We start from the raw sequence: 25,995 nt of genomic DNA on the forward strand, positions 1-25,995 counted from the left end.
ATTTTGTTGTTCTTTGAGTCAAGTTAGGCATCCCTATCTACCTATCTTTACCCTATCCAAGTTGAAATCCCTAATAAATAATAAAAACCAAGCCCATGGAGAGCTGATCATTGATGAAGTTGGAAAAGCTAATCTCTGCTGACACCAGGAGAGCCGATCTCTGATGACACCAGGAGAGCTGACCTCTGATGACACCAGGAGAGCCGATCTCTGATGACACCAGGAGAGCCGATCTCTGATGACACCAGGAGAGCCGATCTCTGATGACACCAGGAGAGCTGACCTCTGATGACACCAGGAGAGCCGATCTCTGATGACACCAGGAGAGCCGATCTCTGATGACACCAGGAGAGCCGATCTCTGATGACACCAGGAGAGCCGATCTCTGATAACACCAGGAGAGCTGATCTCTGATGACACCAGGAGAGCCGACCTCTGCTGACACCAGGAGAGCCGATCTCTGATGACACCAGGAGAGCTGACCTCTGATGACACCAGGAGAGCCGATCTCTGATGACACCAGGAGAGCCGACCTCTGATGACACCAGGAGAGCCGATCTCTGATGACACCAGGAGAGCCGATCTCTGATGACACCAGGAGAGCCGATCTCTGATGACACCAGGAGAGCCGATCTCTGATAACACCAGGAGAGCTGATCTCTGATGACACCAGGAGAGCCGACCTCTGCTGACACCAGGAGAGCCGACCTCTGATGACACCAGGAGAGCCGATCTCTGCTGACACCAGGAGAGCCGATCTCTGATGACACCAGGAGAGCCGATCTCTGATGACACCAGGAGAGCCGATCTCTGATGACACCAGGAGAGCCGATCTCTGCTGACACCAGGAGAGCCGATCTCTGATTACACCAGGAGAGCCGATCTCTGATGACACCAGGAGAGTTGATCTCTGCTGACACCAGGAGAGCCGATCTCTGATGACACCAGGAGAGCCGATCTCTGATGGCACCAGGAGAGCCGATCTCTGCTGACACCAGGAGAGCCGATCTCTGATGACACCAGGAGAGCCGATCTCTGATTACACCAGGAGAGTTGATCTCTGCTGACACCAGGAGAGCCGATCTCTGATTACACCAGGAGAGCTGATCTCTGATGACACCAGGAGAGCTGATCTCTGCTGACACCAGGAGAGCCGATCTCTGATGACACCAGGAGAACCGATCTCTGATGACACCAGGAGAGCCGATCTCTGATGACACCAGGAGAGCTGATCTCTGCTGACACCAGGAGAGCCGATCTCTGATGACACCAGGAGAGCCGATCTCTGATGACACCAGGAGAGCCGATCTCTGATGACACAGGAGAGCTGATCTCTGATGACACCAGGAGAGCCGATCTCTGATGACACCAGGAGAGCCGACCTCTAATGACACCAGGAGAGCCGATCTCTGATGACACCAGGAGAGCCGATCTCTGATGACACCAGGAGAGCCGACCTCTGATGACACCAGGAGAGCCGATCTCTGATGACACCAGGAGAGCCGATCTCTGATGACACCAGGAGAGCCGATCTCTGATGACACTAGGAGAGCCGACCTCTGATGACACCAGGAGAGCCGATCTCTGATTACACCAGGAGAGCTGACCTCTGATGACACCAGGAGAGCTGACCTCTAATGACACCAGGAGAGCCGACCTCTGATGACACCAGGAGAGTTGATGTCTGATGACACCAGGAGAGCCGATCTCTGATGACACCAGGAGAGCCGATCTCTGATGACACCAGGAGAGCCGACCTCTGATGACACCAGGAGAGCCGACCTCTGATGACACCAGGAGAGCCGACCTCTGATGACACCAGGGGAGTTGATCTCTGATGACACCAGGAGAGCCGATCTATGATGACACCAGGAGAGCCGATCTCTGATGACACCAGGAGAGTTGATCTCTGATGACACCAGGAGAGCCGATCTCTGATGACACCAGGAGAGCCGACCTCTGATGACACCAGGAGAACCGATCTCTGATGACACCAGGAGAGCTGATCTCTGATGACACCAGGAGAGCCGACCTCTGATGACACCAGGAGAGCCGACCTCTGATGACACCAGGAGAGTTGATCTCTGATGGCACCAGGAGAGTTGATCTCTGATGACACCAGGAGAGCCGACCTCTGATGACACCAGGAGAGCCGATCTCTGATGACACCAGGAGAGCCGATCTCTGCTGACACCAGGAGAGCCGATCTCTGATGACACCAGGAGAGCCGACCTCTGATGACACCAGGAGAGCCGACCTCTGATGACACCAGGAGAGCCGACCTCTGATGACACCAGGAGAGTTGATCTCTGATGGCACCAGGAGAGTTGATCTCTGATGACACCAGGAGAGTTGATCTCTGATGGCACCGGGTAAAGCAAACCTGAACACCTAAGCCCAGTTATGTTACTTTGTCATGTATTATACAACTGTACATAACATTGTATCTGAGTAAATAGTTTTTTCAGTATAAATTTGGACCTTTATTTGGTGACATTGACCCTGATACTTATATAGGTCAAGCCCTGATCTAGCTATTTAATTTTTTCTTGTTCAATCTGTTTATTGAAAAGCAGGCGGAACATAAACATCGCTAAAGATGGTACAATTACAGTATAGATTGGGATTTGCACCCACTTCAGGTCCAATGTATAGCGTGACAGATCGGAACATCAACATGTAACAGTACCATATAAATTGCCTGTTATTGTCTGATGGGAATGGAATCAGGGGCACCAGGCCTTGTAAAGTTTGAGTAGTATAACCTAATAGGCACAAAGAGTCCAGTCAATCCAGGGGAACAGAGGCACAAAATAGGCCCAAGTAACATTCACCAGAGAGTAAAGAGAAACACGCCACGCACGCGGGAACAAGGTAGGTAAGGGAGTGGTCAGTCCCCTTCTCTTTTTCTTTTACATTTTCTATTTTCAGAACTTTTACCATTAATTTGAATGTATTTATAGTATTACAATCGACACAGGTTTACCTTCATACTTATACACTCTAAAAAGAAGTAAAGTGGAAAATAGATTTTGCCTTGGCTGTTCAGGGGAAAGTTGAGAGAAAAAGATCTACCCTTATTCTTATCCTATATTTAGAAGTTTTTTTGTAAATTTTTTGTATTTTAAATTTATTTAGAAATAGATGTTTTGTACTTTTTTTAAATTCTTTGTTTGGTAGGTGTCTTTTTTATTGTATTTTTTTTTTATTTTTATTGGAATGCATGTTTTTTTTTAACTCTTTATTAAGAAATTCATTTTTTATACTTTTTTTTGTATTTTTAATTCTTTATTTCATAGGTGTGTTTTTTCTAGTGCATTTTTTTATTTTTTGTTTGGAAGGTATGCTTTTTTGTTTTGTATTTTTATCTCCTTATTTAGAAATTGAATGCTTTATATTTCATTTTTGTAGTTTTTGTTCTTTTATTAGAAGGTGTGTTTTTTGTTTGTTTTCTTTTTGTTTTTTAGGTTGTATTTTTGTAATTTAACCCTGTATTTTGAAATAGCTTTTTTGTATTTTTTAATTCTTTACTAAGAAGTTTTTTTTCTATTGTATTTTTTATTCTTTATCAGATGTCTTTTTTGTATTGCATTTTTTTTATTCTTTATTTAGAAGGTGTCTTTTTGTTATATTGTATTTTTGCATATTTTATTCTTTATTTAGAAATCCGTGTTTTGTGGACTTTATCTTTGCATTTTTTTATTCTTTAGTAAGAAGATTTTTTGAACTTGTTTTTAAAATAATATTGAATTTTTAAACATCATGGGGATGAAAGTCCCCCCAGCCCCACCCCATCTAGAGCAATCAGGGGAAGAGTAGCTTGTTCAATCGAGCATAATTACTGGGGTGTATCAACTCCAAACTAGCTTCTCTAACACTTTTTTCTCTACAATTTCTTATAACTGTGAACAGGCTACCTACCTCTGAGCCCTTCCACTCCATGTCATTACTTGAATCTATACTGGCCCTATCACCCCAAATGGAGATGAGCGAGCTGGGGTTCAGTAGCAGATATGGCAGGTAGAGGTCAAGCATAAGCATAGTCAGTAAACAAGTCAACAGTCTGTAACAAGTGGTTGCATGTCGGGATCAAGTGGAAGTGTAGTCGAGAAACAAGCCAAAGTTTGGTAACAGGTGGTTGCAGGTCGGGATCAAGCAGAAGTGTAGCCGAGAAACAAGTCAAAGGTCGGTAACAAGTGGTTGCAGGTTGGGATCAAGCAGAAGTGTAGTCGAGAAACAAGTCAAAGGTCGGTAACAAGTGGTTGCAGGTCGGGATCAAGCGGTAGTGTAGTCGAGAAACAAGTCAAAAGGTCGGTAACAAGTGGTTGCAGGTCGGGATCAAGTGGTAGTGTAGTCGAGAAACAAGCCAAAGGTCAGTAACAAGTGATTGCAGGTCAGGATCAAGCGGTAGTGTAGTCGAGAAACGAGCCAAAGTTCAGTAACAAGTGATTGCAGGTCGGGGACAAGTGGAAGTGTAGTCAAGAAACAAGCCAAAGGTCGGTAACAAGTGGTTGCAGGTTGGGATCAAGCAGAAGTGTAGTCAAGAAACAATCCAAAGGTCGTTAACATATAGTAGTAAAGAAGTGGCTCCTTATGTAGTCAAGGGAGCAGTGATTGTTTGTTTTGGGCTGTTCAGGGTCTCACAGGACGGGAGTTTGTTTGCATCTCCCTGCCTCTGGAAGAAGTTTCCAGAGCTTATGGCAGATGGGAGATTATAGCCAACTTAAATATTTATCATCCTCCAGCCAATCCTAGAAGAGGAGCATCCAGTAGGGGGCTGGAAAGATGATACATAGTCTGAAGCCCTGGAAGGCCGAGTTCCTTCTCCCCAGGAGGGTTCCAGAGCTTGAGGGGCTGTTGCCCATGGTAGTCCATGGACTGTGCAGCTGTTCTGGAAGCCTCAGCAGTGTCAGGGTTGAGGGCCTGGATGGATCTCCTGAGAAGTTAATTGCAGGACCTCACCACAAGGACTGTCCCACTCACAGGACCATGCCCAGAGGAAGCTGGAAGGTGGGAGCTGTCTTGAGGACTTGTGTGTTATAACCCTGGATTGAGCCCTGTGACTGTGCAGTGTTCTGGAAATCGCATTGGCTACCAGTAGTTGTTCAATGGTTCAAGGTAATCAGATGCCAAAGAGACTTACCACATGGTCCCCAGCTGTAAGGCCTTAGACTGTCCAATATTCACAGTTACTTAAAGAAAGGACTGTCCTCTCGTTGATGCTACAGAGCATTTTGAAGTATACCATGCTCCAACCCCTCTCCTGTTTAAATTTGCCTCTGCTATCAGATAAGAACAAGCTATCACCAACGGTCCCTATGGGGGTAGCACTACACTTGCATCATCTCCCCCCAAAATAATGTACCCAAAGCATGAATTTACTGAAAGATACTCAATAAAGACTAAACATTGTCTTATTTCTGCTTTTCCTGTTCTTTAGATTTTCATATCTAGAAGACTAAAAGCCCATCCACCACTTCATCGGGACATGAATAGCTCAAAGCATTTCCTGTCGCCCTCTGCCCAGACTCCCACTTACCAATCACCCACTTACCAATCACCCTCTGGCCTATTTCCTCCATCCCTGACACCCACAAGCTCAATTTTACCTATCACCCCTCAAAGGGACACTGATAGCTCCCTGAAGTGTCTGATCAATGACCGAGACCTGCACCTGACGGACCATCTGGGGGACGGCTGCTTTGGGGTAGTCCGGAAAGGAGAATGGAGGATTTCCAGTGAAAAGACAGTGAGTATTTGTTTTACTTTTATCTTTGTTGATTCTCTGAGTTGACGGCTCCTCTGTCATGTTCTCAATCATTTCCTATATCTTTACAGGTGAACGTTGCAGTGAAAACCCTCCGTGCGGATGCCAGCTATGACCCTGCGGTCCTTCAGGATTTTCTGCAGGAAGTGAATGCAATGTATGCCCTGGATCACCCACATCTCATTCGACTCTACGGTGTGGTTCTTACACAGCCAATGAAAATGGTGAGTGGCTGACATTTGTTACAAACCAAGATGTAGACCCTCCTGCTTACCAGTCTATGGGGTAGTAGTGTTTTGCCTTCTCATAGGAGTTTGGAATTAGTTGCAAGCTACTGATGGAGGCAGGAGTGAGGCTGGAAGCTGCAAGTGCAGAGAAGGCACAGCAGAGACTCAGACTGTGAAAAGTTTGGGTGCATAAATAGTGAAGCAAAGATAGTGGGTGCTTCTGAGGCTGCAAGGCACATGAGGAAACACAGAGGCACTTAGCGGGTGCAGCGGTGGTATAACGTACCTGGTGGTGGAGCCTGAAATGTCGTGGAAGGTCTCTCTTGCAACCCTGGCTCTGGAGTCCCTGGTAAGGTGACAGGAAACGCTGGAGTGGAAGGTCTCTCTTGCAACCCTGGCTCTGGAGTCCCTGGTAAGGTGACAGGAAATGCTGGAGTGGAAGGTCTCTCTTGCAACCCTGGCTCTGGAGTCCCTGGTAAGGTGACAGGAAATGCTGGAGTGGAAGGTCTCTCTTGCAACCCTGGCTCTGGAGTCCCTGGTAAGTTGACAGGAAACGCTGGAGCTCAGAGTGACACAAGTGCCTGGTAAGTCTCTTACTGGCAGGTGCTGGTGTGCTTCTGGATTGCAGGCATATCAGGACTGGACACGTTGGTGGAGAAACAGGTGCCAGTGAAGGATGCAGATAGGGAAGTGCAGATGCAGTATAGGCATAAGACAGCGGTGGACAGTCCGGGTTGGCAACTGGTGAGCAAATCAGGTTCAAGCGGCAAGCCGAAGAGTAGTCAGAAGACAGGCCAGGATCAGTAACAGCAGAACAGATGAGCAGATGCAGCAGGCAGAAGTGTATTCCAGGGACAAGCCAAGGGTCAGTATGGGCAACATTCAGGCCGGATCAGGTCGAGTCAGAGGCAGGATCAAGTTGGCAACATTAACACAGGAATGTATTAGTCCAAACAGCACTGACACACTGCACTATGGCACTTTAAATAGCCCTTCTGAAGCCATTGCGTGCACCCGCTAACCGGCTATGGTGGAGCCTGAAATGTCGTGGAAGGTCTCTCTTGCAACCCTGGCTCTGGAGTCCCTGGTAAGGTGACAGGAAATGCTGGAGTGGAAGGTCTCTCTTGCAACCCTGGCTCTGGAGTCCTTGGTAAGGTGACAGGAAATGCTGGAGTGGAAGGTCTCTCTTGCAACCCTGGCTCTGGAGTCCTTGGTAAGGTGACAGGAAATGCTGGAGTGGAAGGTCTCTCTTGCAACCCTGGCTCTGGAGTCCTTGGTAAGGTGACAGGAAACGCTGGAGTGGAAGGTCTCTCTTGCAACCCTGGCTCTGGAGTCCCTGGTAAGGTGGCAGGAAAAGCTGGAGTGGAAGGTCTCTCTTGCAACCCTGGCTCTGGAGTCCCTGGTAAGTTGACAGGAAACGCTGGAGCTCAGAGTGACACAAGTGCCTGGTAAGTCTCTTACTGGCAGGTGCCGGTGTGCTTCTGGAATGCAGGCATAACAGGACTGGACACGTTGGTGGAGGAACAGGAGCCAGTGAAGGATTCAGATAGGGAAGTGCAGATGCAGTATAGGCATAAGACAGCGGTGGACAGTCCGGGTTGGCAACTGGTGAGCAAATCAGGTTCAAGCGGCAAGCCGAAGAGTAGTCAGAAGACAGGCCAGGATCAGTAACAGCAGAACAGATGAGCAGATGCAGCAGGCAGAAGTGTATTCCAGGGACAAGCCAAGGGTTGGTATGGGCGACATTCAGGCAGGATCAGGTCGAGTCAGAGGCAGGATCAGGTCGGCAACATTAACACGGGAATGTATTAGTCCAAACAGCACTGGCACACTGCACTATGGCACTTTAAATAGCCCTTCTGGAGCCATTACGTGCACCCGCTAACAGGCTATGGGCAGGATTTCTCAGGTTTGTGTGTCTGTGTGCACAAATGTTCCTTTCCTGACAGGTGGCTGCACAAGGACCAGGTTTGGGTGCAGGGGCAGTGTTGTGGCTGCAATGGAGACTTTAGAGTGCAGGTGCACTCAAAAAAAACATATATATATCCTGGTTAGGGCAACTGTTGAAGAGCAAATTTCATCTACACAAAAAGGGTATCACGAAAGAAGGGAGATATGTGTGTCCTTCTGCCTTGCAGGGTGGCACAGAAGAACGTTATGAGTCTGTCCCTCGTGCCCCGGACTGGTTACGGAGGTAGGATATGTATAACATTCTAATAAGGACATTCTGTCTTTCTTTCTTGTATCTCAGGTTACAGAGTTGGCACCTCTCGGATCCTTACTCAGTCATCTGCACTCCTATAATGGGGTGTATTCTCTGCAGCTCCTGTGGTCATATTCCATCCAGATTGCCTCTGGGATGAGCTACCTTGAGACCCAAAATTTCATCCACAGGGACCTGGCAACTCGGAATGTATTGGTGATCAGTGAACAGATGGTAAAGATTGGGGATTTTGGATTGACAAGGCTTTTGGCGACAAATGATGATCATTACACCATGTCTCCTCGCCGAAAGATACCCTTTGCATGGTAAGGGTGGGATTCAGTACATTTTTGGGTCATAGAATGAAGGACCTATCCTTTGTTGTAAGGAGTAAGATGTTAACCAAATCTAAGGTTGGGTTATGTTTGGAAAGTCATAAACACAGATGAGTCCATTATTTTCCCTCTGTGTGGTAGGTGTGCTCCGGAGAGCTTGAAGTTTGGCAACTTTTCACACGCAAGTGATGTCTGGATGTTCGGGGTCACCATGTGGGAGATGTTCACCTATGGACAGGAACCCTGGTTTGGCCTAAATGGGAGACAGGTAATGGATCGATCCTGTAGAGTGCCACCAATCAATAGACATGTGCCATTTGTTTCACTACGAATCATAATTCAGCCGAGATTTTTGTTATATGGAGATTTCCAAATCACAGAAGTAACCAATTTTAATGAATCTGAAATAAATTATAACAAAACAAATTATCCAAATTCGAAAATGAATTTGAAATGGAAATATACTGCAATAAATACAGTAAAAGTAAAATAAGATGATGATTCCTGCTTTATAGAATAGAATATAAAGGAATAGAGTAGAATGGAAATTGAATGAAAGATCCATCAAGGGTTTTCTTAGCTGTGGGAATATGATCGAAAAAGAATAGCAAATGATTTCCATAAAAAAAAATGTATTTATTTGTTTGTATCATAGTATCAAAATGCTATTAATACAATGACATTGGAGTCGTAAAAAGCCATTCTGGCCTTTACATATAAAAACATAACTCATCAACAATAGGAAAAATACACATGAACTCAAGTTATATAAAACCATTAGGCTTGTGTGGAGTTTCACATAGTACCCATACGCATTTCGACCAATTAGGTTAGGGGTCTTCTTCAGGGGAATTTTTTTCAATGCGAGAGAAACATAAATTTATGAATTTTTAAATTCATCATTATTTTACGTAGTCGCTATATTCTATTGAAATGGAGTTGTATATGTTTACCACTTCCTGATGAGAAGGATGTATTCCATAGCCAAGCAAATTACTGTTCATCTAAATCCAGATGATCCCCTGAGGTCCTCACATTGATCTCCAGTCCTCCACGAAAGAAGCCCCACATCCACCAAACTTGCAAGAAGTCACCCCTCACAACAAATGCTGATGATCCCTTGAGGTCCTCACATTGATCTCCAGTCCTCCACAAAAGAAGCCCCACCTCCGTACAACTTGCAAGAAGTCACCCCTCGGTGATGGAGTTGTAAAAAGCAATTCTGGCCTTGACATATAAAACCATAACTCATCAACAATAGGAAAAATACACATGAACTCAAGTTATATAAAACCATTAGGCTTGTGTGGAGTTTCACATAGTATCCCTACGCGTTTCGGCCAATTAGGTTAGGGGTCTTCTTCAGGGGGAATTTTTCTATACGAGAGAAACACAAATTTATGAATTATAAATACATCATTATTTTACGTAGTCACTATATTCTATTGAAATGGAGTTGTATATGTTTACCACTTCCTGATGAGAAGGATGCATTCCATAGCCAAGCAAATTGTTGTTCATATAAAAACACAACAAATCCTGATGATCCCGTGAGGTCCTCACATTGATCTCCAGTCCTCCACAAAAGAAGCCCCACCTCCACACAACTTGCAAGAAGTCACTCCTCACAATAAATCCAGATGATCCTTTGAGGTCCTCACATTGATCTCCAGTCCTCCACGAAAGAAGCCCCACTTCCACACAACTTGCGAGAAGTCACCCCTCAATTGGGACTGGGAAACAGGTTGGGGTGGGGCACGGGGGGCACTTTCAATTTCCTAAATTGCAAAATTCAAGGTTTAATTTGGCTTATTAGAACTCTCATAAGGTGCTAAAGACAGACCGTTTGGGGCCTCATAATGTATGTACAGTGGTAGCAGTACAGTATCAGGTTATGCCGTGTACACACGAGCGCAATGTCCGACAGAAAAAGTCACACGGGAGCTTCTCATCATGTATTTCGATCGTTGTCTATGCCCCATCGGACTTTTTCTGTTGAAAATTCTGACGGACCTAGAAAAGAGAACATGCTCTAAATTTTTCAGACGGAACCAATTCCTATTGTGAAAACCGCTCCTCTGTATGCTGTTCCGACGGACCAAAAACGACCCATGCTCTGAAGCAAGTACTAGACGGAAGCTATTGGCTACTGGCTATTGAACTTCCTTTTTCCAGTCCCGTCGTACGTGTTGTACGTCACCGCGTTCTTGACGGTCGGGCTTTGGTGTGATCGTGTGTAGGCGAGACAGTTTCAGCGGAAATAAATACATCATTATTTTACGTAGTCCCTATATTCTATTGAAATGGAGTTGTATATGTTTACCACTTCTTGATGAGAAAGATGCATTCCATAGCATGCATGCCTGGGGCTTTGGGGTCATGCGGACAGGTTGTCCCGCTCTCCCTGTTGGCTCCAATGCCTGGATCTTGGTATGCGACCACCCTGCCCTCTTTCAAGATGGCAACGGCGGTCTTTGGTTCTGCTGTGGGTCTTGAACCAGGCAAGAGCTACGCACTGGATGGGGTACTAGTGTAGGCAGTGCGTTCTTTCACGTGGGGAGTACATAGGGCGGTTTGGTAGGTCATTTGGCCCTGTTGGTACTACCCTTTGTTTCTTTCCCTGGATGGGGCAGTTGGACTGGTAAGGATGCCACAGCCTTGTGTTCATTCAGGGGCTGGATTTCACTACACACTATCTCTGTTCCTCTGAGGTTTTTTTTTTTTTTCCATCTCCTATATTTCTTCACAGATATAACATTGCTGATGCGGGGGCTGGGGGGGGGGTGCAAGTAGCTGGTCTTGCCTATGGTGCAAAATAGTCTAGCACCGGCCCTGGGTAACTGTCTCCATTTCTCCAGATTTTAGCTGCAATTGAAAGAGGCGCTGAGCGGCTGGAGTGCCCCGAAGACTGTCCTCATGCTTTGTACAATGTGATGTTGAAATGTTGGGCGTACATACCGAAAGAGAGGCCAAATTTTGCCTCTCTCATCAGCCTTCTTCAAGAGGTGAGTGACCTGACAACTGTACCGAAGAGATCTGTCTCACATACTGTATTGTCTTCGTATTGGAAAGGACTGTCTCCAATATTGTCCTGTAGTGTATCCTCTGATGGATCCATGGGGAGCTGATGTTTGGATTCAGAAGATTCATCTCAGCTATTGCTCTGTGCACTGATCTGCAATGGATTTAGAAAGACTATTACCATGTTTGCCCTCTACTCCTAACTTTCATGGGTCCTAAAAGTCCGTCTTTAACATGTAAATTGCACTTAGGACATCTGTATCCAATATTGCCCTTCACCCTGACTTGTGATGGATCTAGGAGGACTCTTACCATTTTTGAACTCTTCTCCTAGTCTTCATGGGTCCTGGTGGTCTGTCTTAAACATTGTCCTGTGCTCTCCTCTGTCATGGGTCTAGAACCGTGATTCTCAACCAGGGTTCTATGGAACCCTAGGGTTCCTCCAGTGGTTTCTAGGAGTTCCTTCAGCATTGGGCAATTTCTGCCTCTCAGAAAAGTTCTCACTCAATTACTGAAAATGGGTCACAGGAGTGCAGAAAGAGTTGCACTGCTGTGATACACAGGATGAGTACAGCCAAATGAGCTTTGGATGTACTTCCCCTTGAAGGTAGCCTATGTTCACCCATTATTATAGGCTATTACTATAATGGAGAGCATTATGGAGAAGGAAACATTGCCCACCTCTACTGAGATACTGATGCTATGCTGCGCCCTTTTCCTCCAGCCAGCAAGGGGAGAGCTAAAGCAAAGACTTTGATGCAGAGCAGTGGTGGTATTTTTTTTTTTGGGGGGGTGGGCAAACAATGCACCCACAGCCCCTCCTGGTTGGGTCCCCTGCACCCCCTGCCCCCGATCAGTCACCAGCCCCTTACTTACCCCATCTAAGTCATGTGAAGCACTTCCTCCAGGCAGCGGATTCGCCTGTGTCTCCTCCACGGCTTCATGGCGGCTTCTGCCTTGCGTCTCCTCCCTCCTCCTTCCCGGCGGCCAACAGGATCACTTCTCCTCTCGGCCAGTCGGGCCCAATTGGCCGGGAGGAGACTCAGGAACACAATAGCCAATATTAATTTGCTTATGTCACACAACTGGGTGGGCTCAGGGCGCAGTGTTTACTTTGTATGCTAAATTGTATTATCACCATTGTTAATCTCTTTTATGCTTGAATTGTTACCAACCAGATTGGGTGACAATATATTAAGTTTGCCTTTACTAACTGGTTTTGTTGCCTGTTCTTTTGATATAGTAATACTACTGGGAACCAAGTATTGCCTTCAGTGAATTCCTGTGATATTGTATGTTTGTATACTACAACCTGGTGTATCAGAGGGGTTGAGGTTCTTGAAAAGGACAGAGGATCCATCCTAATCAGCGGCTCCTACAAGGGAAACGCTTCACCGATGAATGAGAGCTGCACTCTGACCTCTGCCCTTCCAAGTAATTTATTCAAGTATCCACAGTATAGCTACAGCCATCGTGTTTCCACTGCAGAACCACCTGTTTCCCCAACAAATGGACATTTGATGACAAAACCCGTTAAAGAGGTGGTAGTCAGTGGCGTAACTAGAACCTCCAGGGCCCTGATGCAAGAAACCATGAAGGGCCCCCTTGAACCTGGCCCTTCCCTCCGAGTCCAGCGGTGGAACTCCAGGGCGTGGTCACAGGTATGACCTTTGTGAGCCCTGTAGTTCCACCACAGAAGAGATGAGGTCCTTTTCTCCAGGGCAGATGAAGTTACTGCCCCCAGGTGAGAAGGGGTCCCTGTCCCCACGTGAAAAGGGGTCCCTGTCCCCAGGGGAAGATGGAGGGGATATGTAATGGTGTATGGGGGATGGGGTCCTCTCACTCACCATGACCAAGCTGTAGGCCGCGCACTCATCCATGTTGGCCTGGGCTCCATCCAGTGTGCTGGACGGGCGATCAGCATATCTCTCAGAAAGACCTTTCATCATCTGTGTATGACGGGGGAGGAGGGGGGCTGGCAGACAAGCCTGCAGTGTCCTCCGGCAAGCCGGCTCTCATAGGGCTGCACTGCATCTGTGTGCTTAAAGTTTGTTTACCCGGGAGAAGTATGCAGTGCAGAGTGGGCCAGACTCGGGGGGGCGGGACTCTGGCTGGGGAGAACAGACATCGGACTGAGCGGCAATGCATGGAACAGGAGAGGGGTACTCTGAGGAGCCGGCTGAGGACACAGGTCATGTGGGGAATGCACAACTAAAGAGCAGCCAGTGCGATAGTCGAGCATGGAGCTCTGCTAGTCACCCTCCACCTCCAGCCACCCATGTGCATGGTGCACTGGTACCCCTAGCTGCCTATGCTGCTGCCGGCCATATGTAGAGGGGGCTGCATGGGCCCCCTGCAGCACAGGGCCCGGTTGTGGTTGCGACTGCTGCACCCCCTATAGTTACGCCCCTGGTGGTAGTCCTGGGGTGAGGCCACTATTGGCTGTAGCTATACTGTGGATGTTTGAATAAATTCTCGTTAATTTATCTAATTTCAAAGAGGTCTTTCATCTGTATTTTCGAGCTTACACTAAATATGATGATCTGAGATGTTACTTATAAAGAAACGGCAACCAGATTGTCATCTGTTGTTAGTCCATTATTTGATAGACGACTTCTTCCTCCATCAGGTGAAACCTCTGGAGGTTAAGCTTCTTAAGGAAGTTAGCAATCCTAACTGTCCGCCCCTGAATGCCGGGGATGTTGTCACCATCATTGAGGCCAGGTAAGAAAAACTGTTCTCAACGTCCATATACAACCGCCAACCATTCATCTCCCATCATACACAGTTCATAACTGGTCATCATGTATCTTCTGCCATTAATTATCTGTTTTTCATCAATTAACATCCACCATCAATATTTCCTTACCCCTTGCTGATCAGTCTTTATCCATCTATCTTTACCACTTGTTGCTTCTGTTTACCATTCATTATACATTATCCTTCTACTTGATTTGGAGGAGGCCATGCCAGCAACAGGCAAATCAATCCAGACTTTATTTTACTTTGCCATAGACCAGGGGACTCCAAATTTTCCAAACAAAGGGCCAGTTTATAATCCTTCAGACTTTGGAGAGGCTGGACTGTGGCCAATACGAGTAGAAACTCCTTGGTGTCAGTGGGAAAAATAGTGCCCCATCATTGGTGTCAGTGGAAGGGATAGTGCCCCATCATTGGTGTTAGTGGAAGGAATAGTGCCCCATCACTGTTGTTATTGGGAGGAATAGTGCCCCGTCATTGGTCTCAGTCGGAGGAATTGTGCACCATTGTTGGTGTTCATTAGAGGACTAGTGCCTCCTTGTTGGTGTCAGTGGGAGAAATAGTGCCCCAATCATTCATTTCCATGAGTGGAATAGTGCTCCATCATTGGCATCAGTGGGAGGAATCGTGTCCAATCATTGGTGTCAGTAGGAGGAATAGTGCCCCTTCATTGGTATCAGTGGGAGGAATAGTGCCCCTTCATTGGTATCAGTGGGAGGAAAAGTGCTCCATCATTGGTATCAGTGGAAGGAATAGTGCCCCATCATTGACATTAGTGGGAGGAATAGTGCCTATCATTGACATTAGTGGGAGGGATAGTGGCCCATCATTGGTATCAGTGGGAGGAATAGTGCCCATCATTGGCATTAGTGGGAGGAATAGTGGCCCATCATTGATTTCAGTGGGAGGAATAGTGCCCATCATTGGCATTAGTGGGAGGAATAGTGCTCATCATTGGTATCAGTGGGAGGAATAGTGCCCCTTCATTGGTATCAGTGGGAGGAAAAGTGCCCCTTTATTGGTATCAGTGGGAGGAAAAGTGCTCCATCATTGGTATCAGTGGGAGTAATAGTGTCCCATCATTGACATTAGTGGGAGGAATAGTGGCTCATCATTTGTATCAGTGAGAGGAATAGTGCCCATCATTGGTATCAGTGGGAGGAATAGTGTCCCATCATTGGTATCAGTGGGAGGAATAGTGTCCCATCATTGGTGTCAGTGGGAGGAATAGTGTCCCATCATTGGAATCAGAGGAAGGAATAGTGTCCCATCATTGGTATCAGTGGGAGGAATAGTGTCCCATCATTGGTGTCAGTGGGAGGAATAGTGTCCCATCATTGGTATCAGTGGGAGGAATAGTGTCCCATCATTGGTGTCAGTGGGAGGAATAGTGTCCCATCATTGGAATCAGTGGAAGGAATAGTGTCCCATCATTGGTATCAGTGGGAGGAATAGTGCCCCATCATTGGTATCAGAGGAAGGAATAGTGTCCCATCATTGGTATCAGTGAGAAGAATAGTGTCCCATCATTGGTATCAGAGGAAGGAATAGTGTCCCATCATTGGTATCAGAGGAAGGAATAGTGTCCCATCATTGGTATCAGTGGGAGGAATTGTGCTCCAACCCACTGTTGGTATCAGTGGAATTATCCTCCATTGTTAATGTCAGTGGGAGGAATAGTGCCCCAAGGGCCTGATAAAAGCAAACAAAGGGGCACCATTTGGGGAACACTGCCATAGTCTCTAGTTTGTCATAAATGGATTCCTAATGCCGCATACACACGAGCGGACTTTTCAACATCCAAAGTCCGACGGAATGATTCCGTCAGACTATTCGATCGTGTGTGGGCTGCAACAGACTTTTGATTCGCAAAAGTCTGACGGACTTTAGAAATGGAACATGCTTCAAATTTTTCCGACGGAACTCCGTCGGACCCGAACCCTCCGAAAAATTCGCTCGTGTGTATGCTATGCTAAACCAACGCTAGGGCAGCTATTGGCTACTGGCTATGAACTTCCTTATTCGAGTCCAGTCGTACGTCATCATGTTCGAATCCGTCGGAGTTTGGTGTGATTGTGTGTGGCCAAGTCCGCTCAGTCGAAAAGTCCGTCAGAACTCTGTCGGAACTCCAGCAGAACTCCGGCAGAACTCCTTCGGAAGTCTGTCGGACATAAGTCCTCTTGTGTGTACGGGGCTTTAGTGTTCCTGGAATTGAATCCCGGGCTTGATCCTCCATTATTAAGATGCCCAGATCAGATGGCAATATATATATATATACACACATATTATATATATATATATATATATATATATATATATATATATATATATATACACAGTATCTCACAAAAGTAAGTACACCCCTCACATTTTTGTAAACCTTTTCTTCTATCTTTTTCATGTGACAACACTGAAGAAATGACACTTGTCTACAATGTAATGTAGTGAGTGTACAGCTTGTATAACAGTGTAAATTTGCTCTCCCCTCAAAATAACTCAACACACAGCCATTAATGTCTAAACCGCTGGCAACAAAAGCCAGTACACCCCTAAGTGAAAATGTCCAAAATTGGGCCAAAAGTGTCAATATTTTGTGTGCCCACCATTATTTTCCAGCGCTGCCTTAACCCTCTTGGGCAGGGAGGTCACCAGAGCTTCACAGGTTGTCACTGGAGTCCTCTCCCAGTCCTCCATGACGACATCACAGAGCTGGTGGATGTTAGAGACCTTGCGCTTCTCTACCTTCTGTTTGAGGATGCCCCACAGATGCTCAATAGGGTTTAGGTCTGGAGACATGCTTGGCCAGTCCATCACCTTTACCCTCAGCTTCTTTAGCAAGGCAGTGGTCATCTTGGAGGTGTGTTTGGGGTCATTATCATGTTGGAATACTGTCCTGAGGCCCAGTCCCTGAAGGGAGGGGATCATGCTTTGCTTGCAGTCCAACCAGAAGTAACGGTTCTACCAGCCGGAGAACCTGTCATGGTCGGGGTAGAGGGAAAGCTGTCGCCACCACGGGATCTTGTTACCAGGAACCACTGTGAGTAGCTGAAGTAAGTACCAGAGCGGTCTTCTCACCAGCCGGGGACGGTGAAGCAGTGTGAAACTTCAGCAAGTGCCAAACCAGGGACCTAGCCAGTGGAGGTGATGCTTGCAGAGCATTATTGTGTGCCAAGCCAGGGAACAAGTAGGCCAGCGGGGTGATGCTTGTGGAGTCTCTGGAAGTGCCAAGCTAGGGACCCAGCAAGGACGCAGGGGTGAGGGAGATACTGACTGAGAAGATTGGAAGAGCTCAGGAGGTCCAGTGGTGAGTGGATCTAGTAGTCTAGTGTAATGCCTTGTACACACGGTTGGAAATTCCGACAGAAAAGGTCTGATCGGATTATATTGTCAGAAAATCCGATCGTGTGTGGGCTCTATCTGACTTTTTCCTTTTGGAAATTCCGACGGAAAAAATTTGAGAGCAGGATCTCAAATTTTCCAACAAAAAAATCCGATCTGACTTTTTCCGATCGTTTGTCGAGAATTCCGATCGGACAAAGTGCCACACATGTCAGATCAAATTACGAGACCAAAGCTATTTGTTACTAGCCTGAACGTGGTCCTGTCGTAACGAACAAACGTCATCATGTTCCGAATGATCAGATTTTCCAACAACTTTGTCCGACCGTTTGTGTATGCAAGACAAGTTTAGGACAAAATCTGTCTGAAAAAATCTGACGGATTTTGTGGTCAGAATTTCCGACCGAGTGTACGGGAGCTAAGACTGGGAGCTCAGCTGAGTGAAGTTCTACAATAGAAGATTGTAGAAGAAGTGAAGGAGATCATTGCAACTTTTGTTAGAAACTGTTACATGATTGTTGCCATAGGAGACGGGGTCCTACACATGCAGATGTGGTGTCTTGCTGGATGCCTTTCCCTGCATGGCTGTCTGCCTATAGAAGTCTCAGAGTCTGCCAATTAACACTGCAACTATTAAAGTGTGTCCTGGCCCTAACCCCTCTCTCCCAGAGTTCTGTTTAACCACTTGCTTACTGGGCACTTAATCCCCCCTCCTGCCCAGACCAATTTTCAGCTTTCAGCGCTGATGCACTTTGAATGACAATTGCGCAGGCATACAACACTGTACCCAAATGAAATTTTTATCATTTTTTTCCCACAAATAGAGCTTTCTTTTGGTGGTATTTAATTACAGCTCGGAGTTTTATTTTTTGCTAAACAAACAAAAAAAGATCCAAAATAAAAAAATAAAAAATCATGTTTAATAGTTTGTTATAAAATTTTGCAAACAGGTCATTTTTCTCCTTCATTGAAGTGCGCTGATGAGGCGGCACTGATAGGCTGCACTGGTGGGCACTGATAGGCTGCACTGGTGGGCACTGATAGGCATAGTTAAGGCGGCACTAATAGGCACAGATAAGGTGGCACCGATAGGCACAGATAAGGCAGTAGTGATGGGCACAGATAAGGCGGCACTGATGGGCAAAGATGGGCACAGATAAGATGGCACAGATGGGTGGCACGGATGGGTGGCACGGATGGGCACTGATAGGTACCACTGATAGATGGGACTGATGGGCACTGATAGGTGGCACTGATAGGTGGCACTGCTGGGCAATGATGGGTGGCACTGATGGGCACTGATGGGCAATGGTAGATGACACTGATGGGCACGGATATGTGGCACTGAGGTGCAGCACCGTTGTTGAGGCAGATTGTGGGCACTGATGGGTGGCACTGTGGGCACTGCTGGGTGGCACTGTGGGCACTGCTGGGTGGCACTATGGGCACTGTTGGGTGGCACTGACGGGGGGCACTTATTTATTAATGAGGTGACACTGGCAGGGGGCAGGTGGGCACTGGCAGGGCTGGCCGTGATCGGGACTGATGTCCCGATCACGGCTGCCGGTGATCAGCTCTTTTTTTCTCCTCGCACTGTCAGCGCGAGGAGGAATAATAGCCGATTACCGGCTCCGTTGTATCACATGAACAGCTGTCATTGGCTGACTGCTGATCACGTGATAAGGGGTCGGGACTGACCCCTTGCTCCGATCCGTGATCAGGCGAGTCTCATAGACTCGCCGATCACAGAGCGCGCTGCGCACGCCCCTCAGGGGGCACGCAGGCCGCTCGTGCACGGGACGACGTCAATAGACGTAGTCCCGGCAAAGGAGGTCCGCGCTGTAGCCGTCATTTGGCTATAGCGCGGATCTCTAGTTGTTAAGAGGCAATAAATCTCTTTGCAATCAAGAAGTATTTGGTGCCCATCAATCCACCTTGCATTACACCCACTATGCCTTGTAACCCACTTTAAATAGAAGGTTGTCAGCTAACTCTGGAGGTCACCATTAGGCCTAAACAGGCCCGGGACTTGGCTACATATATAAACCAGCCCAGACAAATGTCATTTTCCAAAGAAAATACATTTTTAGTTATTACTAATACTTTTATGTTCATAATATTGCTAGATGAGACTTTTTTTTCTAAATTCCTTCCTCCAGGTTAGACATCAACCTCTGGAGAGGACAGAGTCACCGGACTCTTCAGATTGGACCTTTTTCTGCTGCCTCAATCTGCCCGGAGGACTTTGCCCATGTGTGTACTTCTGTGCACTTGTCCAATCGTCTGGAGAAGCTCTCTCTTAAGAATGATGACACACAGAATGAGTAAGTCTATTACCACCTCTGAGTAAAGAAAGTAATGGTACTTATCACATACTCATGAGCTTTTATTTCTATCAGCATTCGAGCCAGAGCAAAGGAGGACCAAAAGTGTGGCCATTGTCAAGATAGAGGTGGAAAAACATTGCTTGGTCGACGTAAGTGTCTATATGTTGTATTCATTAACCCTTACTACCGCCTCCAAAGGTCTGTCACACCTACCCCTAGCATAGGTGGTCAGGTACTATAGCTGGCTATGTGTTCTTCACCTATAGCAGCCCCCTTTCCTATAAGTCTAGTAGGCTTTCAAGGTCTTGGTTGCCCCGAGACCTTATATACAATTCTACAGTGCCTGGCTACCACACCAAGGCAGGATTGAGTTAAGCATAGAAAACAGGTACTTGCGGTTGGCAGACAGGCAATGTGGTGCAATGGCAGTCTGGGTTCAGGAAGGCAACATTCAGAGAGTAATCAGGGTCAAATCCAAGGTCAAAAGACAGGCAAGAGTTCAGAGAGTAGGCCAAAGTCCAATCCAAGGTCAATAACAAGGAAATCCAAACCAGCTGGTAGAGCGAGGATCAGGCAAAATTTAAGGCATAGGAACAAGGCAAGTAAACAGGGAGCTTGAAGCACAAATGCAAACACTATCACAAGCATGACACTGAGGGTTTTTAAGGCTATAAACAGGTTTGGTCTCCACCAAGAGGCTGTGTCTATACCAGTCGCTCCTCAAGGTGAACAGACGGGGAGTGCAGCCCAGCCAAAACCTGGATGCTGGAATGACACCAGCAGCTACCATGGAACAGGAGCGTTCTGTGCTCCTGAAAAGTTCAAATACATTACCTTTTTTTATCTTCCAACCATCATCATTAATTCTATTTACTTTGGTCTTTTTTTCTGCCATTCTTATCTTGTCCTTCCCCTCACATTTTTGTAAATTGCACCTACAGGTATGTCTAGAAGTGTGGAAATCATCCGTGAGGGGGAGGTAAATGGAACACCTCATAGACCGCTCACACCTGAGCCATGTATGCGAGATATGGATAGCGTAACACCTCTGACCCGTAGGTCCTGTATAAGAAGAAGGCGTGAGCAGCCCCCGCAGCACTCACTGGACGACCCCCACTGCTCAGCTCCTCCCAAAACAACATCCTTCAAGGATCAGTTTCTGGCTGTGCCCACCACCATTAGTTGCCCTAGACGGTCCTCGAGCTTCAATAGGAAAGATAAAGTTTCATCTATTGCAGCCTTGGGTCCAGGAGAGACCCCGCTTGTCCGTCGACTGACACAAGTATGTCCATCTCGAGGATGCAGCAGCAAGATGACACACAGCGAACTACAGAGAAGGATCAGAGAGGTGAGGACACCGAGTGGTCTACATGTGAATAAAGAAATTGTGCAAACATTTTGGGTGGCCGGGAGGAGGGGATTTGGTTAAGGTGTGAAGTTTAATATGCTTTGCAGTTCTGGGGTTCCAGTGGCAAGCACTCCTCCATCTCTCCTGATGCCCATTTGCCTCTTCTGGCTCTCATAATTCCTCGTAGTCTTCTCCCAGACACTTGGCTGGAGGAGATCAGAACCAGGAAATTCTATGTGTGAGACCTTAAAAGTGGACAGAGAGAGGGAGCAGAAGGGCACCAGTGCCTCTCCCCAACCAATCTACATGGAGTAGACCTTCATGGATTTTGTCTTCCTCTTTAGATGTAACTCCATCATTGATCCCTTCATCTAAATGATTGGGTGTCTTGGTGATCCTCTGACTTCAGTACTTTGTGAGTAGTGATGAGTAGAATGTTGTATAAGAGACAGGATTTGGCCCAGGTTAGCCTTATCTGGAGATGTTCTTCATTGTTTGCTTATCCAGTCAGACTGGATTAGCCCTTGTACACACGGTCGGACATTCTGCCAACCAAATCCGTTGGATTTTGTCCGTTGGATTTTGTCCGTCGGATTTTGTCCGAAACTGTTGCATACACACAGTCGGACCAAGTTGTCGGAAAATCCGATCGTTCAGAACGTGATGACGTTATTTCGTTACGACGGGACTACGTTCAGGCTAGTAGCCAATAGCTTTGGTGTAGGAATTTGATCTGAGCATGCGTGGCACTTTGTCCGATCGGAATTCTCTACACATAATCGGAGTATGTCCGATCGGACCAGTTTGTCGGAAAATATTTCCAACAAGTTGGAAAATTGGGTCAGACGGATATTCCGACGGAAACAGTCTGATGCAGACCACACACAGTCGGATTATCCGACAAAATGGTCCGACCGTGTGTACAAGGGCTAAGGCTGCTAAAATAGTCCTGCATTCCCTTCTGAATGGAGTAATAGGTGTTTTCTTAGTGTATGAACATGGGGCACGGCCATATGAGTGCGCTACTTCATCAAGATGTGGACCCATTTATAGGACCCGTATAGGGCACCATCGCTAGTCCACTACGATGCTGACGGATCCACAAATAATCCATCCGATTAAATGTGTGGAATCATCAAATTAAAAGTGAAGTGAATTTATTCATGGCTGCTTCTGAGCAACTGGCCCAGAACAGCAGCCTCCATGTTCCTTTCATGACAGGTACACTTTAATATAAACAATGCTTTTTTCAAGCACCACCGATGATGCGGACATCTAATGTCTATGATCCACTTTGCTGCAGGTAGAGGAGCAGGTCCCTGGCGCGACGCCAGAAAAATGCCAGGAAGCGCTGCGTTTCTTCGGAGGAGACGTGACACGGGCCGTCCAGCACTTAAAGGTGACAGTTTCTTAATAAACCAACGAACTGCTTATATCAGAGATGAATGTGAATTGAGGGTCCTCAACAAATGCCTCATCTTCATCCATGGTGTTTGGCACATAGCTGTGTGATGAGAACTTCATGGGACATGAACCCATTTCATGTAATTACGGAGGTCAATTGTAGCACCATAACATCTGGGACAGGGGTGAGCTTCACACCAACATGTTATCAACCAAATATCTAGACAACATCACACCCTAATTAAGTGACCCAAAGATTCGGGTTGTCTAGAGTCGGAACAGTTTGGAGGTTTGAGTACAATCTTTAGAGATATCACCTGGTGGCCATGGAGGACCTACTTCTGATGGTCACTGAGAACCTCTTTCTGAGAATACTAGTTTCCTTGCTGGTTACAATACTTTCTGCATCAATCTGGAAGCCCCCTTGTTAAAGGGGACTTCCAGATTCATATTAGCCCAACACCCACAGACTCTGACAACCTCAGCCCAGGTTTGTCAGAAAGGGCCCTTTTCCCCATCACCTTGGTAACAAGGTGCCTTGGGGTGGGACACACAGCCACCCTGCCCCAAAGCACCCACCCCGCCATGTTGAGGGCATGTGGCCTAGTATTGTTCGAGGGGGTGGTCGCTCACCCACCCTTTCTGACCTGCCAGGCAACATGCCCAGTTTAGGGTCTGGTATGGATCTTTGGTGGGACCGCATGCCATGTTTTTCTTTATTTTTTAAACTATTATATTTTTATTTTATTGTTCAGCTGTCAGAGGAGAAACCCATTGAGAGCTGATGACCCATCGGTTGTTATGGACGCCACAGCTGTCCCTAATCCTTAACAACCAGCATACACTACACTCTGATTGGGCAAAGCTTTGCCCAATCGGGGTGAAGAATGTACTGTGCAGCGCTCAGTGCATTGCAGGGTGTTTGGTCGGGGCTAACACTAGGAAATTCGGGTGTTTGGTGGACGGCCGAATGGGCAAATGCAGAAAAGTAGAAGGATAGAGAGGAAAGAGAGAGAGGAGAACATTCAAGGAATCCTAAAAAGCTGACAATAATCCTTGCAGTAATGATACTGGTCAAAGCCTTGAAGAGAAAATAACTTGAAAAAAATTAGCAATGGAACCAATTTCTCAATGTAAGGGTCTTCTCTCTCTCTGTGTGTCATGGAATACTTTCTTCTCTTTCCAGGTAGTTCATCTGTACAACGTGACCCGGCACAGTAAAGAGGAGTGCCGCCAAATCCTGGAGAAATTAAACTGGAACCTGGAAGCCGCTTCCCTCTACATTATATACATGGGAACCCTCACTAAACAGACTTAATGAAGGTTGTTCCCTTAAAGGATGGTGCCAGGATCTGCCTAGGATGGTGCCAGGGGACATGCCTTTACCCACCGGCCACCGCTTTGAGAATTGTTGGTTTTTAACAGAATCTTTTCCCTTCCTCCCGGTGATTTGCCTTTTAGCTGCACCCAGACACTCACCTCTCCAACGATGGTGACAGTGAGACATACAGTCCATTGATCTCCTTTTTTTTGCTATTTTATTGGCTCAGTTGCACAAGTGGAGAGGATTTAGGTTACAGATTGCCAAAAAACAGCAACAAAAAATTCCCTCTGCTTAGTGGTATCTTTTTTACCTTTTCTACAGGTCAGGTTAGAACTCTTCATGCCTCTGCCACAGGCTAGTGTACATTCAGTAGGCCAATAGGTAGGACCTCTCTCACAGTTTTGCCTGAGCGGGGCACTTCTTCAGGTTAGGCTTTCTCTCCCAGAGACAGGGCCATAAAAGCATGTACTGGACCTCTCAGCAGCTATACCCATCCCATACAGAAGGACTTAGGACTCACATTCTCCCCAGACAGCAGGCCTAGGAAGGAAAGATCTTCATAGTTTTGCCTGAACAGGACTCTTCTTCAGGCTAGACTTTCTCTTCCAGAGACATGGCCACAAAGGCATGTACCGGACCTCTCAACAGCTATACCCATCCCATGCAGAAGGACTTACATTCCCGCCAGGCAGCAGGCCTAGGAAAGAAAAGATCATCTTCTAAATTGACTTCAAGCAAAGTCTGGGAGGAAAATTATTTTTCCAGAAGTACATACTCTATAGGAAGCAGCCCGGGAGAAAATAACCTTTCCAGAATGTCTCCCCAAATATGTATTTCTTTCCCCAGCCCACATTACTGGGCTTAAACCCCTCGATGATTGGCCAAGCTGGAAAAAAATAATATATAACCCAATCCATTGCATCTTCTTGCTCTGCCTACTGAAGAATGCTCTACAGTAGTATGCAGAATCAGGCAATGTCCTTGGGCTTAGGGAAACCCAATGAACTCAAATAATGTAAGCAGACAATACTCAGGCTGGCTATAGCTAAGTTGTCAACACAAAATTTGAATTAGGGACCCTTCGGCGAAACGCTTCCCCTAGGATGGACCTTCCTGCACTTGAGCTAACCCAAGACAGGTGGGAACAGTTCTTCTCTGTGATTCCAAATAGATATTGGTTTCTGGACTGTGTATCTGAGGTTTCTTATGTACATCACGTCAATGCTGTGATTTAGAAGCTGTATTAATTTATCTTTAATTAAAAGAACAAGCATTTGGCTTCTGGTTGGAAGTGTATTATTCAAATAAGATGCCTGTAAAGTGGATCTGTATACAGCTAGACCGCATGCCGCTGGGCAGGTGCTGTCTCATAATATGCAACACTGGTGCAGGTGAATGGATCCTGAATACAAGTAACAAGTGTAAACCCGGTCGGGTCAGGAGTTGGCGGTGGTCATCCTCCTGGGGGTGAAGAGGACCCCTCAATAGAACATGCCTCAGCTGTACTTTTGGAGCCTTCACCTGTAATCACAAGGTCTTGTGGTGTAAGTAACTCCAGACTGAATGAAGCAGTCAGTGCTACATTCAGTGGACCAGGGGGTGCAGGGGGATGCAGAGCAGGGTTTAGAATCCATCAGCTGTACTCATGGAAGCAAACAGAATAGGTTGGGGGGGGGGCTTAAGGGCAATGATGGTATAGAGAAGGTGTCCCAGGAAAGTCCTGGTACCAAATCCCCTTGTTATTTTATTTATTTCAGGTACTTATATAGCACTGTCAATGCCCTACCCTCAAGGAGCTTACAATCTAAGATCCCTAATTCACATTCATACTTACTCGGGCCAATTTAGATAGGATCCAATTAACCTACCAGCATGTTTTTGGAGTGTGGTAAGAAACCAGAGTACCCGGAGAAAACCCACACAGGCACAGGGAGAACGTG

General features: G+C 46.6%; 1 protein-coding gene across 1 annotated transcript in view; it reads left to right on the plus strand.

Moving 5' to 3' along the window:
- Window positions 1–25,332, plus strand: part of LOC143962182 (activated CDC42 kinase 1-like) — a 29,641-nt gene extending 4,309 nt beyond the window's left edge. Inside the window, exons 2-12 of the mRNA XM_077471515.1 lie at window positions 5,441–5,749; window positions 5,839–5,991; window positions 8,246–8,523; window positions 8,674–8,800; window positions 11,391–11,537; window positions 14,183–14,277; window positions 19,812–19,976; window positions 20,052–20,128; window positions 20,921–21,327; window positions 22,631–22,726; window positions 23,918–25,332. Of these exons, the coding sequence (XP_077327641.1) occupies window positions 5,489–5,749; window positions 5,839–5,991; window positions 8,246–8,523; window positions 8,674–8,800; window positions 11,391–11,537; window positions 14,183–14,277; window positions 19,812–19,976; window positions 20,052–20,128; window positions 20,921–21,327; window positions 22,631–22,726; window positions 23,918–24,049 (1,938 nt within the window). The 5' untranslated portion in view covers window positions 5,441–5,488 and the 3' untranslated portion in view covers window positions 24,050–25,332. The remainder of the gene's footprint in view (window positions 1–5,440; window positions 5,750–5,838; window positions 5,992–8,245; window positions 8,524–8,673; window positions 8,801–11,390; window positions 11,538–14,182; window positions 14,278–19,811; window positions 19,977–20,051; window positions 20,129–20,920; window positions 21,328–22,630; window positions 22,727–23,917) is intronic.
- The last annotated feature ends 663 nt before the right edge of the window (window positions 25,333–25,995 follow it).

The sequence above is a fragment of the Lithobates pipiens genome, unplaced genomic scaffold, assembly GCF_037356315.1.
Source record: "Lithobates pipiens isolate NorthernLeopardFrog02 unplaced genomic scaffold, aLitPip1_a1.2 Scaffold_8, whole genome shotgun sequence".
Taxonomy (NCBI): domain Eukaryota; kingdom Metazoa; phylum Chordata; class Amphibia; order Anura; family Ranidae; genus Lithobates; species Lithobates pipiens.